The 15,826-nt window shown below is 27.9% G+C and overlaps 1 protein-coding gene across 1 annotated transcript in view; it reads right to left on the bottom strand.

Annotated features, from left to right (window-relative positions):
* Positions 1-14,108: 14,108 nt before the first annotated feature.
* LOC111638370 (cyclic AMP-dependent transcription factor ATF-1-like) overlaps positions 14,109-15,826 on the bottom strand; it is an 81,252-nt gene continuing 79,534 nt past the window's right edge. Inside the window, exon 9 of the mRNA XM_023384070.1 lies at positions 14,109-15,424. Within this exon, the coding sequence (XP_023239838.1) occupies positions 15,280-15,424 (145 nt within the window). The 3' untranslated portion in view covers positions 14,109-15,279. The remainder of the gene's footprint in view (positions 15,425-15,826) is intronic.

Genomic DNA, 15,826 nt, shown 5'->3' with positions numbered 1-15,826 from the left:
TCCAAAATAAGTTGATTTTTTCTAAATTTTTCCCGAATTTGAGAAATCTTCACAGAAAATGTAGCATTTAATTAATTTTTCTCTATCCTGTTTTGATTTTTTGATCCATTGTTGGAACTTCTGTATAAACCTTGTAGAAGAATTTATTCGGAATTTAAACATTTAATCTCTAAAAATAAATTTATCAAATAGGATTAAAGAAAGTTTTTCCACTCTCACCAATAATATTCCTCTGTATGAAATGAAATTTGTTCAACTGTATCAGATGAGCATTTCCTGTAATTATTATTATTATTAATTGAATATAGGGTAACTTTTTATATGAAATGTTTGTTTACATTCACACATTGATTGTTATTTAATCTATCCTTTAGTACCGTTTCTGTTCACTTTCATTTAAATTAACTGAATACTGTATATTGATTTAAATTCTAATTAAAGATGCATTAATATATCATTATAGAATATTTTTTGTGCACCCTTGTAGAAATGCAATGATTGAGAAATATTCTGATCAAAATTATCTACATCAACAGCAAATGATTATTTCTTATTTTTGTATGAATTGTATTGTTTATTAATGATGATATTTTAATGAAATTTGCACAATAACTATTTATACCATTTGGTTAGTTTCTAATACTGTTATTTGAATAGTGAATCTCCTCGCATTGCATTAATTTTAATCACGAAAATTTGGATTATAAGAAGTGTTTTGTTTCAGTTGTATGATTTTATATTTGTGCGTCTGTCTGACTTGTTTGTCACGTTCTTCCTTTTTTAAAAGAGAGAACAATCAAAACACTTTATGTAAATCAGGCAAATATTTAATATAACTGAATAATTAAATAAAGTAAATAACTACAGTCGACCCCCCTCCCATAACACTGTTGATAATTTCGTTTTATATGAATTTCATGTTGTACGAGCCACTTAGATTTTACAAATATGTGGGCTGATCACAGCCCGGCACACATATTTGTAAAATCTAAGTGACTCTTACAACATGAAATTCATATAAAATGGAATTATCAACAGTGTTATAGGGGGGTCGATTGTATTTGCCCAGTGGTGCATTATAGCTTCATGGAGCCATAATGCACCACTGGGCAAATTTGAATTAGGTGCCCATGTTCAGTATTGACTTCAGACATTTTTCTTTGAGGGAATTTTTTTGGGGAAATATTTTCTCATAATAGGTTGGTTTGAGGTCCTCTGTTGGTGGTCGCCCTAGGCAATTTCCCTTTTTTCCCATAGGATAATGTGCCACTGTATTTGTCTCAGTTAAAATTTATATTTAGTTTTTGGGATTAACACTGGTTGCATTGTATGGTAAGGCAAATTTAATATGGCTTGCTTGTCCAGCCCTATTAAAATTGTTTTAGTAAGTAATGCCCCTATCGACTATCATTTTAACTTCAATGAATACAGCAAAATTATTTTTCTAACTGGAATTCAAAACATTCAAATAAACTTGCATCGCTATTGCATTGTAAATATATATTACTAATTTGTTACAATAAAATATTGTTTCTTTTATTATAACTTAAAGAATGTCAGTATTAGATAAATAACAGGGTCAAATTTTTTTTATAATTAAATAATTGCATTCTGTTTTGAATTGCATCTTTAACAATGATATTGTAACAATATTGTAAAATTTCATTTAAATGTTGTAATATTGCAATAATAATAATAACAGTAATATATGCAATACGTGTTTCTATAGTTTTTGAAATTTAAAGCCATAATAAATCTGGAAGTTGTATATGTTCGAGTAATGCTTTTTCAAATTGTCACCATTGTAATTCTTTGTCTGAATATGAATGCCCATTGAAATGAAATTACTGTATTGACTTTTCAGAATAAAAACATTTTTTCCTAATGAAATTCTAGTTTTATTCTTTAAGTTCATTATTTGCTTTTTAATTATTTTAACAAAATATCAACAAATAAAGTACAATGACAATTTGCAAGGACACAATATGAACTATAAAATGCAAATAAATAAACAACAAATTAATAATAACAGAAATATTGGGATTTTTTTATTTACATATTTTCAAGTATTTTGCATTTAAATTGTTTTTATTGTAAACGAGGCATTATATAATGTCTCATTTACAGAATATTCAATGGTAGAAATGTATCAGTTTACTTGGTAAAAGTAAAAAATAATAAGATGCAAAATACATCCTGTTGTTTTGCTACAATTACAAAAATGTTTTTCATATGAAAGTTAATGTTTTTAAATATTAACATTGAACTGTTACCATGTTAAAACTATGTTTGAATTACTGTTATTTCAATAATACAAAATTCAAGTTCAAAAAATTAAAATATTTTATAGTTTTTTCAATTATACTATGAGGGTGAATCAGTAGTAGCAGGACATTGAAGTACTACACGACACTTCATTGTTGATTCATGAGCATGTATGGGCATTGTTTGAGACTGAAAATCATCTAATTACCAACTGGTGTAAATAAAACCCTGTTTTTGCAATAAATTGTTGTTATAGCAGTACTTCAAACATTGTTCTACTGCTACTGATGCACAATATATACAATACATGATATAAATAATAATCTGATCCTATACATATATAAACAATGCGTAATACAGTAATTATTAAAAACAAAATTTTTGAAAATTTTAAATTATTTGAACACAGATGTCTCTCGTACAACACGGTTTGAGAATTTGTGACTTTTTGTACAGGGTTTCCCTATTTTTAAATGCAAACATTGTCATTAGACCTTTTAATTCAAGCAAGCATGCATGTTATCTTATATTTGAAAATTTCAATATTCTAAAATCCATGGGCAATGTTTCATGCCTTTCACCAGGTTTTCTTTAATAAGAACTGGTTGTACAATTTTTCTTCTAGCTTTCCTATAAACCAGGTTTTGCTATTGTTGGTGATAGTACAGGTAACCCCCGTATAACACAGTAGTTACGTTCCAAAAAATTGCCGTGTTATACGAAACAAAGAACTAATACGAAAAGGAGGGTTAGGTTCCAAAAATTAAAAAACATGCTAGTATATTTTCATAATTAAGATAAATATCTTCATTAAAATNTACTATTGTATAATTCTTGATATTTATTTATATTTTATCTTTTATTATTTAATTCGGGGATTGGTACCTCAAGTATTAATAAGAACTTTATGGATAGTTGAAAATATCTTCAAAACTAGATCTCATTTACACATAAAATTCTAAAATGGAGACCCTCCAATTATTACTCACATGAATATTTTGATCTGCCTAATATACCAACAAAATTTATAATTTTCTTTCATCATTCTGGTTTATATTCATTACAGGAAAATTAAGGGGAAAAGGCCTTATTCGTAAAGAAAATTTCAATCTTCCTTTTCATTTTTCTACAATAATTTAATCTCTTGCAATTATAAAATTTCTTTGAATGCTACATATGAATATGTATTGTTTTTCTTCCTTTCTGTAGTTGTCATTAGTAAGGATTTATAATTTTTCAAGTAGTCAAGTATTTGATATTAGTGTGTATGAAATTTTTTTAATGTAATACTATCTTCCAAACCATGCAAAAATTGAAAGCGGCCTAAAACAAAATTTCTCTCTCTCGTTGCACGATCCACGATATCTCGTATCTATGGTGTTGTTTAATTCTTAAACAGAATTGCCAGCTTGTGAACCCTCTGAATAAAATTGTCATTATAATCCACTAGTAAAAAATCTTGAGTATTCTACAAAAATCAAATAAATTAAACCACAAAAATGAATAATAGACTTCTAATTATAAATATTCAGTTTATCTGAATTTTAAAAGAAAAACAAAAAGATATGGTAAATTTTTAAACAATAATATATTTGAATAAAAATGGTTGTTTATATATATAAATAGAAGTAAACAAGTAAACTATATCCATGGCAAAGCATTACTCTTTTGACTAAAAAGTTGCTGATCGGTCTATGCTTTAATGCAGGCATTCCCAATACATTAAATATATTCTGGGCTTTGTTGACCACTTAAAAGATTCCTTGACCTTTTTTATTGATCCCCTATTTGTATTAGCAAAAAATAGTTTATTATTATTATTGTTGTTGCTGTAAATAAATAAATCTGAGTCATTATTAATCCACATGCCATTTTTGTATAAAAAATCTACTTATGTGCAAATTTACCTGTCCATATATATAACACATCAGACTAATAATTTTTAACAAACCATTTTTTATCGATCCCGACTAATTTTCAACTCTCAAAAATGCCTTATCAACCACTTTGGGATCCCTGCTTTAACACAATTCATATATATATAGTTTTCAAGCCTTTCATTTCATATATATGAGTCCTTAATGATACAAAATGTTATTTCTAAATATAGAAGTTGAAATTTTGCATCACTAAAATCAAATTTGATTTTTTTTTCTGTTTTCTTATAATTATCAACAATGATTTAAATGTATCAAAATCATAAATATTTATTGGAATGATAAAGCAATTTGTTTTCCATTTGCTTGGTTTTTCTGTGTTTATAAAAACTTGTGATAACTTTTTATGTTATTTAAAAATAGTTTTTAGGATTTTGTAAATTTTCAATATGCTAATCTAATTTTTTCTAATCTTACTCTCTTATTAAATAAAGTTTTAATCAATTCAATAAATTATTTTTTAAGTGTATTTTTTTGTAAAGAAGAAAGCGAATACTTCAAAAGGAGGATTCCCTTTTATCTACCTTTTGAATCTAGATGAAGAAAGAAAAAATAAATGCTAAATTCTCAAATATTAAAAGTTTTATTTGCATGACAATGATAAATATTTAATTTTGTCGACTGAGTTCCTAATAACCCTGCCAAATTTTAAAATTTCTATTGTCAATCCTCTATTAGAAAAAGAAGCGAAAGCATCCCATATTCATTAAGATGGGCAGAGCTGTGAAAATATATAACAACTTAACTTAAAATATTTTTAAAATTCTAATTGTAATTCCAATTAACTTTAATGTTCAGTAAATTCTTAATTTTACATTTGTAATTTTTAAAATGGTAGATTTGAGCTTTGAAAGAGTATAAGAGTGACTGAAGAACATAGTTAATGATTCTGATTTAAATATTTACAGGCCCTCTGTGGATCTATTTTGTTAGATACTTCTGGGGTGTGAGTTTCGAATAACCTCATGGGCTCAAATAATCTGTGGGTTTGTTTTTTCAAAATTTACTTTTTGTACGTGTTGGCATGAGTGGCTGCGAGGGTCTTTAAATAAAAACCGAAAAATAATTATAAAAAAGTAGCACAGACAAGAAATTTGATGCAATAATTTACACAATTACAATAGGCTGTTTACTGCAGACTGGAGCTAAGAAAATGTGATTTGGATAAATCCACGTATCTAATTGAATCACATGACGACTTTGTAGTATCTTTGATCGGACAGTCAAATTTTACTCAATTTATCGAAAACAGACCCCCATTACAATATTTACAAGGAATATTTAAGAAGTCTGGAAACTAATAGTTTTCTTTGTAACGAAATTAAAAAAAAAAAGTTAGCTGGAGAGAGATTTCATTCAGTCTTGTCTTCAAAAAGTAGCAAAATTGCATAAGGAGATGATGGCGAGAGTATCTCTAGCTTTTGTATAATATCAAAAATATGTTAGGACAATGTGTAGAAAGGGTACTTTGCTTAAAAAAGTGACTTTTATATCAAAAGCTAAAAACTCTTAAAACTTCATGGATACCCATGAAAACAAACTGTTACCAATAAGTTTTATTTATTGCTATAATAAAAAGTGAAGTAACAAGAAATCCAATATTAGCTTATACAAATGAAAGATTTGAAATAACATCCTGGGGTTAATTATTTTTTGTGTAAAATTTTAGGAATTTTTAAATATATCTAAATATTCCAAATAGAAAAATATTTGAGTGATAAAATAATAATAATCATATATAAATGTCAACTCTCGATCAAATGACAATCAAAACGCTAGATTTTTAACATTGTTAAAATAAAAAAGAATAATATTTAGATAACTTGACTATCTAAAGTTATTTAATGTTTTTAATTATGTACTTTAATATAATTATGAATTCTAGGAATAAAAATATGACAATTTATTTAAAAATTTTCAAATCTAAATTTTGAATTTTTCAATAAGAATCCACTTGTTTCAAATATATAATTTTTTTAAACAGGTTGATTCTTATTGGTGTTTTGTACGTTATTATATACAATATTGTTTTCTTTAAACATCATTCCATTTAAAAACCAATGTTTTTCTAAAAAAATGACTCTTCACTTTTCTAAAGAATGACTTCCAGTATTCATGTTTTTATTTTTATTCTATACATACTTATCCTAAAAGTCAAGATAGTAATATCGGAACTCTGTCAGATAGCAGCTACAGTTGATATTACTAGTGTCACAATAGTTAAGTCTTTGTTGAAAAATCATGTATGAAGAATCGGGTGGGATGCTTTTTGATCTTGAAAATGGTTTTTGAGGTCAAAAAGAGATCACACATGACGTTAACAAAATTAATATATTTTCAGTACTTTTGGAATGAAGTGGATGTAAAGGACTTTTGACTTGCACTGTATAATTAATTTTTTGCTTCCGATAATTAACGTAATTATATACTAATATTCTGGTTGCAGAATTGCACAAGTGCATGTTTCTCTGGATTTTTCCCAGCATTACAATTTGCAAGCCATGATATAATTATGTCTCATATCTATAAAGGTTATATCATTCTCATGTGAATAAAATTAATTTCAAATATATAATTAATACTTTCATTGTTTCTAAAATCTCTTAATGTCAAAAAATTAAGAATTACAAAATGCATATCAATTTCTACATAATGCATGTTTAAAATATAAGACAGGGTCAATAGAAAACTGGAAAATTACCATTAAATTTGGAAAGGCAAGCAATAGTGTAACGATTTTCATGTGTGAAACTTTAGGGTTAATAGTAACCACAACAGATACATTCGCGTCTGTCAACAGTGTTAAGGCAACAGACCGAGAAAAAATGATTGGTCTCTCTGGCATTGCACAGAGGAAGAGCAACTTAGCAATTTCCAATTTTTGACAGATGAGGATATAAAACCAATTGACATCTATCGGTGCATGCAGTTAAAGTATGAAGAAAACTGCACAAGTCACACCCAAATGTACAAGCAGAGTTCTAGGTTCAAAAAATGATCACATTATGTGAAGGGATTTTCTGCGGAGTTCATTGCAGCCCTGGCCATTTTTTTGAATGTAGAACTTTGTCTTGTACACCTGGATGCAACTTGTGCAGTTTTCTCCATACTTTAACTGATGCACCGATGGATGTCAATCGGTTTTATATCCTCCTGTCAAAAATTGGAAATTGTCATGCTACTCTTCTTTGATGCATTGCCAGACGGGCGCTGCCACTTTCTTGGTCCATAGTCTTACATTCTTTGTCAATGGTGTTATCAATTGCAGTTACTATTAATTCTGAAGTTTCACACATCAGAATCACTCACCTTCCCGAATTTTAATGGTACTTTTCCAGTTTTCTATTACACCTGCCTCATATTAATGTTTTCACAAATAATCTGTTATTTATCAGGGTATTACAACATGCTGAAATCTGATTGGTTATTTTAGAAAATTAACATACTGAAATACATGTATTATTATCCACATACTTTGTACAGAAAATATTATGCAGAAGTGTTGACCCATTTTATATAAAATACTTTAGACATAGTCTAAGTATACTGTATTCTTATCTCTCATTTTTGTTTTACTTGCAATGAATGAATTTAAAACTAGTCAAAGAGTTTAAGAAATATAATTTGAAGTTTTTGTTTTGTTTAATGAAATTTTACATTCCTTAGTTAAATACAATTAGATTACATATGCAATTGAGATAATATAACTAGGATTGTTTGAAACTTTCTTAGGCTACACTATAATTGCAATTCTGATAATATTGTGATAAATTATATAGCATTATATTATTTTAAAAACCCCTACACATAAGTTTCTAATAAACAAAGTCTGTTTTGAGGTAAAACTATTAAACAGTATCATCATTAATTGTAACAATATTTTATTTTCAATGCAAAACTTAGCACACATTCTACAGAGTTGGAACGGAAGGCCAAATGTTAACAATATCATTTACGAATGCTCTGTTCTGATGCAAGAAACTATGCTAAAAATTAGATACCATTATTTCTCTCTTAGCTTTCCATATTATTTTGTTACTTTCGATAAAGAAATAAGGTGGAAAGTTAAGAGTGATGACTGAACAAGGAATGAAGGAAAGGAAAGAAATTGTTTAAATGGGAGAAGAGAGTGCAATTAGATCTTGTAGCATGAATATGTACATAATAGGGACAGTTGTACTGCCAGAGAGAGAGAGTGGTGTTCCTAGAGTCATTGGATTCTGCTTAATTAATAATAGAATAACAAAGTAAAGGAAAATGGTTTAAAGAGTTGTCGTATTATTCGTATTAAAGTTTTTTAAGGACTTTCTTTACACAAAATCGTTAATAGATAGATGGGGGAATGGGATGGTCACAGAAGAATGGCAGTTCTGTTTTTTTTTTTTTTTTTTTAAACTGGATCAATTGATTTATCTTTGCAAAATTTTCTTGTAATTTACATATCTCCAAAATAAGTTGATTTTTTCTAAATTTTTCCCGAATTTGAGAAATCTTCACAGAAAATGTAGCATTTAATTAATTTTTCTCTATCCTGTTTTGATTTTTTGATCCATTGTTGGAACTTCTGTATAAACCTTGTAGAAGAATTTATTCGGAATTTAAACATTTAATCTCTAAAAATAAATTTATCAAATAGGATTAAAGAAAGTTTTTCCACTCTCACCAATAATATTCCTCTGTATGAAATGAAATTTGTTCAACTGTATCAGATGAGCATTTCCTGTAATTATTATTATTAATTGAATATAGGGTAACTTTTTATATGAAATGTTTGTTTACATTCACACATTGATTGTTATTTAATCTATCCTTTAGTACTGTTTCTGTTCACTTTCTTTTAAATTAACTGAATACTGTATATTGATTTAAATTCTAATTAAAGATGCATTAATATATCATTACAGAATATTTTTTGTGCACCCTTGTAGAAATGCAATGATTGAGAAATATTCTGATCAAAATTATCTACATCAACAGCAAATGATTATTTCTTATTTTTGTATGAATTGTATTGTTTATTAATGATGATATTTTAATGAAGTTTGCACAATAACTATTTATACCATTTGGTTAGTTTCTAATACTGTTATTTGAATAGTGAATCTCCTCGCATTGCATTAATTTTAATCATGAAAATTTGGATTATAAGAAGTGTTTTGTTTCAGTTGTATGATTTTATATTTGTGCGTCTGCCTGACTTGTTTGTCACGTTCTTCCTTTTTTAAAAGAGAAAACAATCAAAACACATTATGTAAATTAGGCAAATATTTAATATAACTGAATAATTAAATAAAGTAAATAACTACAGTCGACCCCCTCCCATAACACTGTTGATAATTTCATTTTATATGAATTTCATGTTGTACGAGCCACTTAGATTTTACAAATATGTGGGCTGTTCACAGCCTGGCACACATATTTGTAAAATCTAAGTGACTCTTACAACATGAAATTCATATAAAATGGAATTATCAACAGTGTTATAGGGGGGTCGATTGTATTTGCCCAGTGGTGCATTATAGCTTCATGGAGCCATAATGCACCACTGGGCAAATTTGAATTAGGTGCCCCATGTTCAGTATTGACTTCAGACATTTTTCTTTGAGGGAATTTTTTTGGGGAAATATTTTCTCATAATAGGTTGGTTTGAGGTCCTCTGTTGGTGGTCGCCCTAGGCAATTTCCCTTTTTTCCCATAGGATAATGTGCCACTGTATTTGTCTCAGTTAAAATTTATATTTAGTTTTTGGGATTAACACTGGTTGCATTGTATGGTAAGGCAAATTTAATATGGCTTGCTTGTCCAGCCCTATTAAAATTGTTTTAGTAAGTAATGCCCCTATCGACTATCATTTTAACTTCAATGAATACAGCAAAATTATTTTTCTAACTGGAATTCAAAACATTCAAATAAACTTGCATCGCTATTGCATTGTAAATATATATTACTAATTTGTTACAATAAAATATTGTTTCTTTTATTATAACTTAAAGAATGTCAGTATTAGATAAATAACAGGGTCAAATTTTTTTTATAATTAAATAATTGCATTCTGTTTTGAATTGCATCTTTAACAATGATATTGTAACAATATTGTAAAATTTCATTTAAATGTTGTAATATTGCAATAATAATAATAACAGTAATATATGCAATACGTGTTTCTATAGTTTTTGAAATTTAAAGCCATAATAAATCTGGAAGTTGTATATGTTCGAGTAATGCTTTTTCAAATTGTCACCATTGTAATTCTTTGTCTGAATATGAATGCCCATTGAAATGAAATTACTGTATTGACTTTTCAGAATAAAAACATTTTTTCCTAATGAAATTCTAGTTTTATTCTTTAAGTTCATTATTTGCTTTTTAATTATTTTAACAAAATATCAACAAATAAAGTACAATGACAATTTGCAAGGACACAATATGAACTATAAAATGCAAATAAATAAACAACAAATTAATAATAACAGAAATATTGGGATTTTTTTATTTACATATTTTCAAGTATTTTGCATTTAAATTGTTTTTATTGTAAACGAGGCATTATATAATGTCTCATTTACAGAATATTCAATGGTAGAAATGTATCAGTTTACTTGGTAAAAGTAAAAAATAATAAGATGCAAAATACATCCTGTTGTTTTGCTACAATTACAAAAATGTTTTTCATATGAAAGTTAATGTTTTTAAATATTAACATTGAACTGTTACCATGTTAAAACTATGTTTGAATTACTGTTATTTCAATAATACAAAATTCAAGTTCAAAAAATTAAAATATTTTATAGTTTTTTCAATTATACTATGAGGGTGAATCAGTAGTAGCAGGACATTGAAGTACTACACGACACTTCATTGTTGATTCATGAGCATGTATGGGCATTGTTTGAGACTGAAAATCATCTAATTACCAACTGGTGTAAATAAAACCCTGTTTTTGCAATAAATTGTTGTTATAGCAGTACTTCAAACATTGTTCTACTGCTACTGATGCACAATATATACAATACATGATATAAATAATAATCTGATCCTATACATATATAAACAATGCGTAATACAGTAATTATTAAAAACAAAATTTTTGAAAATTTTAAATTATTTGAACACAGATGTCTCTCGTACAACACGGTTTGAGAATTTGTGACTTTTTGTACAGGGTTTCCCTATTTTTAAATGNAATAATTTTCGTGAACTATTATTAGTTAAGTATGTAAAAATTTATTACATTTCCTGTTGTACGAGGGTTTTACCCAATTCTCGAACCGTGTCAGAGTGAATCCGTGCTATAAAAGTACTGTGTTATACGGGGGATGGTACCAATTCTCGAACCATGTTAGAGCGAATCCGTGCTATAGAAGTGCCGTGTTATACGGGGGTTACCTGTACTCTAAATGAACCCAAATGACTGTTGCTGTGTTTTGTTTTAAAAATTTAGTAACTTTTCATTTAATCTATAATCTTTTTATGCAAATGCAAGCAAATCTTTTATCTCTTAGGCAAATCAAGCAAATGAAAATAGATTTTATGAAAAAGAGTAGAGATAAATCAAGATATTGCTGATATTTCAGAAAAGCTCAGATGAAATTTTACCAAAACACACCCTCGTTTAATGGTGTTTAATATTAATGTTTTCTTCACTACTTATGTGCAATATTTTATACTATACTTATTGGTTAGATTCTAATACTCTTATTTGAATAATGAATCTCTTCACATTGCATTAATTTTAATCACAAAAATTTGGATAAAAGTACATTATAATACAATATATTGTACTATACGTTTGATTATTAAAGTGATTGATAATTAATTAACAAACATATTTCTCTTACTTACAAAAAAGAATAGTTCAGTTTTGCTAACTTTTGGAACATAACCAAATGTTTTGTATTAGTCCTTTGTTTCATATAGCATGGATTTTTTTTTTGTGGTTTTAGGCCCTTTACTGCTCAAAATGAGCAAAAAAAGGCCTCGTATAGCATGGATTAGCACAATGCAGCACTTTTCCGGAACCTAACTAAACGTGTTATATGGGAGATATCTGCATAATGATTTGAGTAGTTTTCATTTTGAAAATTTGTCATCACAATATAATACTTTATTTCCAAGAAATATACCGTAGAGCAGTGTTTCCCAAAGTGGAGCCCATGCCCCACAGGGGGCAATTCGAAAATGGACTTGTCCAGAGTTTAAGTTAATTAACCATATAGCTGCTGTATATGTTAGGGGGTATAAGAATTTTAGAAAGGCTTAGGTGGGGCATAGCACAAAAAAGGTTGGGAAACACTGCTGTATAGTCTCTATAATCTGTTACTCACCGGTCGGCACACATGAACATTTTGTGTTATCCCTTGTCAATGTACTGTGACAGACTAATTTAGGTATATACTGTCAGTCGCTAGTTGTTTATTGCACATGTGGTCGACAAAACAGTCACAGTTGTGATTGATATGATACCTGTGAACCAGATGAGTTTTTTACTATCTGGTAGGGAAGACCGGGTCTAGTTGTCAGTGTAAATATTGCCTATATAATCAAAACTGAACGGTCATGTCATGTAGGAATAGCTTCCTTTACCGTTTGCCTACATTATAAAATTAAACATTTCTTTGTCGATCTGTTGAATTGTGTTCCATTAGTTGGCAGTTAGATTTACAATGATTCACGTAAATTTTGATGTGCCATTTCTTGTGCTGTTTTAAAACTTGAATTAGTTAATGGTGAGTAACAACTGTATTTCTATAACTATTAGGTGGGTCCTTAATGTACATATTGCTACTTTGGAAGAAAACTGGCACAACTCAAAATTACTAGTTTTGAGAAAATCCCACACAAAGATTTAACCAAAGTTTAATTGAATATCACTTATCTCCCACATAACTGCTCCCTAGTGGCCGAATACGCAAGTTACTTTTGTGACACACTTCCACATAATCAAAACAAAAATGTAGTAAATTTTTATGACATAATTGAAAAATAGAAGAAAACTGACATAACTCAAAAAAGCGATAGAAAATTTGATTGCTCATAATGTATATCTTGAAATTAGAAACTGTGAACCAATTTGTTAAGAAAGTTCATTTGGGGCAAATTGTCGCACATCGAAGTTGTCACTAAGACTGACTCATCAGAAGAGGAAGAAGAAACTTTCTGTTTGGTTTGTGGTGAGAGTTATAGCTGGTCCAAGGAAAAATGCATTCAGTGCACCAGATGTAAAAATTGGTCTCATGAGCTATGTACAGATATGTAAAGATTAGAGTTATTGCCTTCCACAGAATAAATAATAGTAAATTAGTAGTATATTTTCTTTATAGAATGGTCATATTAAGCATAATTTAACATAGCCAAAATAATCTCAGGAAATGCGAGAACTGAGGCTACCTCAGTTCTCGCATTTCTGTCTCGTGATAACATACCCCATTAAGGGCAACACAGTTTCTAAGAAAACTATGACAAAAAATTAAATGCTCATATATTTATTATAAACCAATCAAAATATATGTAGGTGCATTTTCACTTAAAACTAAACTGATATTATAGACCCTAAAACTAGAAATAACTAAAAACTGTGACAACCCAGTCTCCCCTATATACAAAATCCAGTAATCCAACATCTGCCAGTTGGATTACAGAGAGACTACTTTTAATCACTACAATAAACCTATTAAAAGTATATTTTAATATATTATTGAAGAGCAGAGTAAAACTAAAACAATTAAAATTTAAAAATTAGCATATAAATTTATAGTTTAATTTTTTTTACAGAAGTAGAATAACTTATCCAAAATTTTTTATTACCTATGTTGCACCAATTTAACTTTTTGAGGAACCATTTTTTAAGGACTTAAAATAATTAAATTCACAACATAGTGTGTATTAAGAATCAAAATTATTCGGAAATATTTTAACAAGCATATTTATTTGAAATCTTTATATTATTTTAAACACACATACATAAATATGAGCACATTTTTTTTATTTTTTTTCGATTTAAAACATTTCTTCTACGTACACAATACTCGCTGGATTAAGATGTAGATCGTCTTAACCGTAACCATTTTTGTGCAGATTTAGCTTTATAAGAAAGTAAATTGAAATTTATTTTAGCATGAATAGTTTAAAAGAAAGTATTTATATTTCTTATTATGCACTAAATGTTTAATATTTCAAAATAAGTATTATGTGGAATGTAAAACTATGTTGAATCTGTTATATTAAATATAAATTTTTCTTTTCCAACTTTCTACAAAAATGTTCAGTGTACTTTGTTTAGATGTGTACATAATATATATGATACAGTGTGATAAATTAAAATTTTTACATGTTAAATTTGGAGAGTGCACATTTACTTTTAATTGTATACAAAGTGTGCTTTGTTATCAGTGTACTCTTACGATAGTTTTCATAGTTTTTTCTTTTTTTGTTAATATCTTAAATAATTGTATCTATATTGTAATTTATTGAGAAATAAATTGTTTCACAGTGAATGTCTTAAGTGACATTTCATTATTACACAGAATAAAGCAGAATGCAAGGCACAGGTTGAAAATGAGCACATTCTTTATGGACTGTTTTATAAATTTGTTTATATATATATTTATATATATATATATATTTTTTTTTTATTCCGACTAACTTTTATAATTCGACTTCACACACTTTTATACAATTTTCTTAGGAGTCCAATCGATGTTCCCAATTGGATCAAGAATAGTTCACTCTAGGTGTCTGAATAACTTCATGTATCATCAATAATTAACACAATAATAATTTGTTTTCTGTACACATGGTGATTGGCTGTCACCAAAAATCTAATTGTCATTTAAAACTGTACAGAACCGTGCTTGTACGATCACTGGACGCTCGGATTTCTAGTAAACATTCCACCCGAGATACTGGATGTACAAAATGATCATACTTTAGTCTATTTCAATCTAATTACCACAAGTTATGATCTGTGCGTTGTCTTCACGAAGCTCGTCTGTACACATATATTTATATAATATATATTTTATGTATATATATATATAATTTATAATTGACAAGTTACTTTCTTTTGTCAATATAAACTCTATTCTGTTTTTTGACAGTAAAGTTCCTTTAATGATTTCAATTCTTCAATCAGGGCTTTGTTTTGATTTTCTAAAACAGCAACACGATTTTCTAAGCACTTGATGTACTCTTTCTTTTTCCTTCTGCATTCTTTTGCAGCTTCCCTATAAAAATTACAAACATTAGAAGTTATTACAAAATATGCACATTTCAATATTTTACTTATTAAAATGTATTTTTCAGTGATAAAAATGATTTTTTTTAGCAAACTTATCAGAGAATATCCAAAATGTTTACAATATTATTTAAAGCAGATGTGAACTACAAATTATTGGACAACCGATATAAACTGCATTCATATAAATTCTAATTTCACAATTATTTTAATAATTATATACACACATGAAATTCTATGGGATGATTTATATCAAACATCTGCTTTGTTTTTTAAAATATTACTATTTTGACCAAATGTTTCTGTATTAGACTCACCAAATTTAAAGTATTTCAGCAAACATATTTATCATTTTGTTAGCATCAACAAAATTTAAGAAGTAAAAGTTTTT

The sequence above is a fragment of the Centruroides sculpturatus genome, unplaced genomic scaffold (assembly GCF_000671375.1).
Source record: "Centruroides sculpturatus isolate CEXI.00-Female unplaced genomic scaffold, Cexi_2.0 scaffold1141, whole genome shotgun sequence".
NCBI classification, from domain to species: Eukaryota; Metazoa; Arthropoda; class Arachnida; order Scorpiones; family Buthidae; genus Centruroides; species Centruroides sculpturatus.
This window is presented reverse-complemented; position numbering and strand designations above follow the sequence as displayed.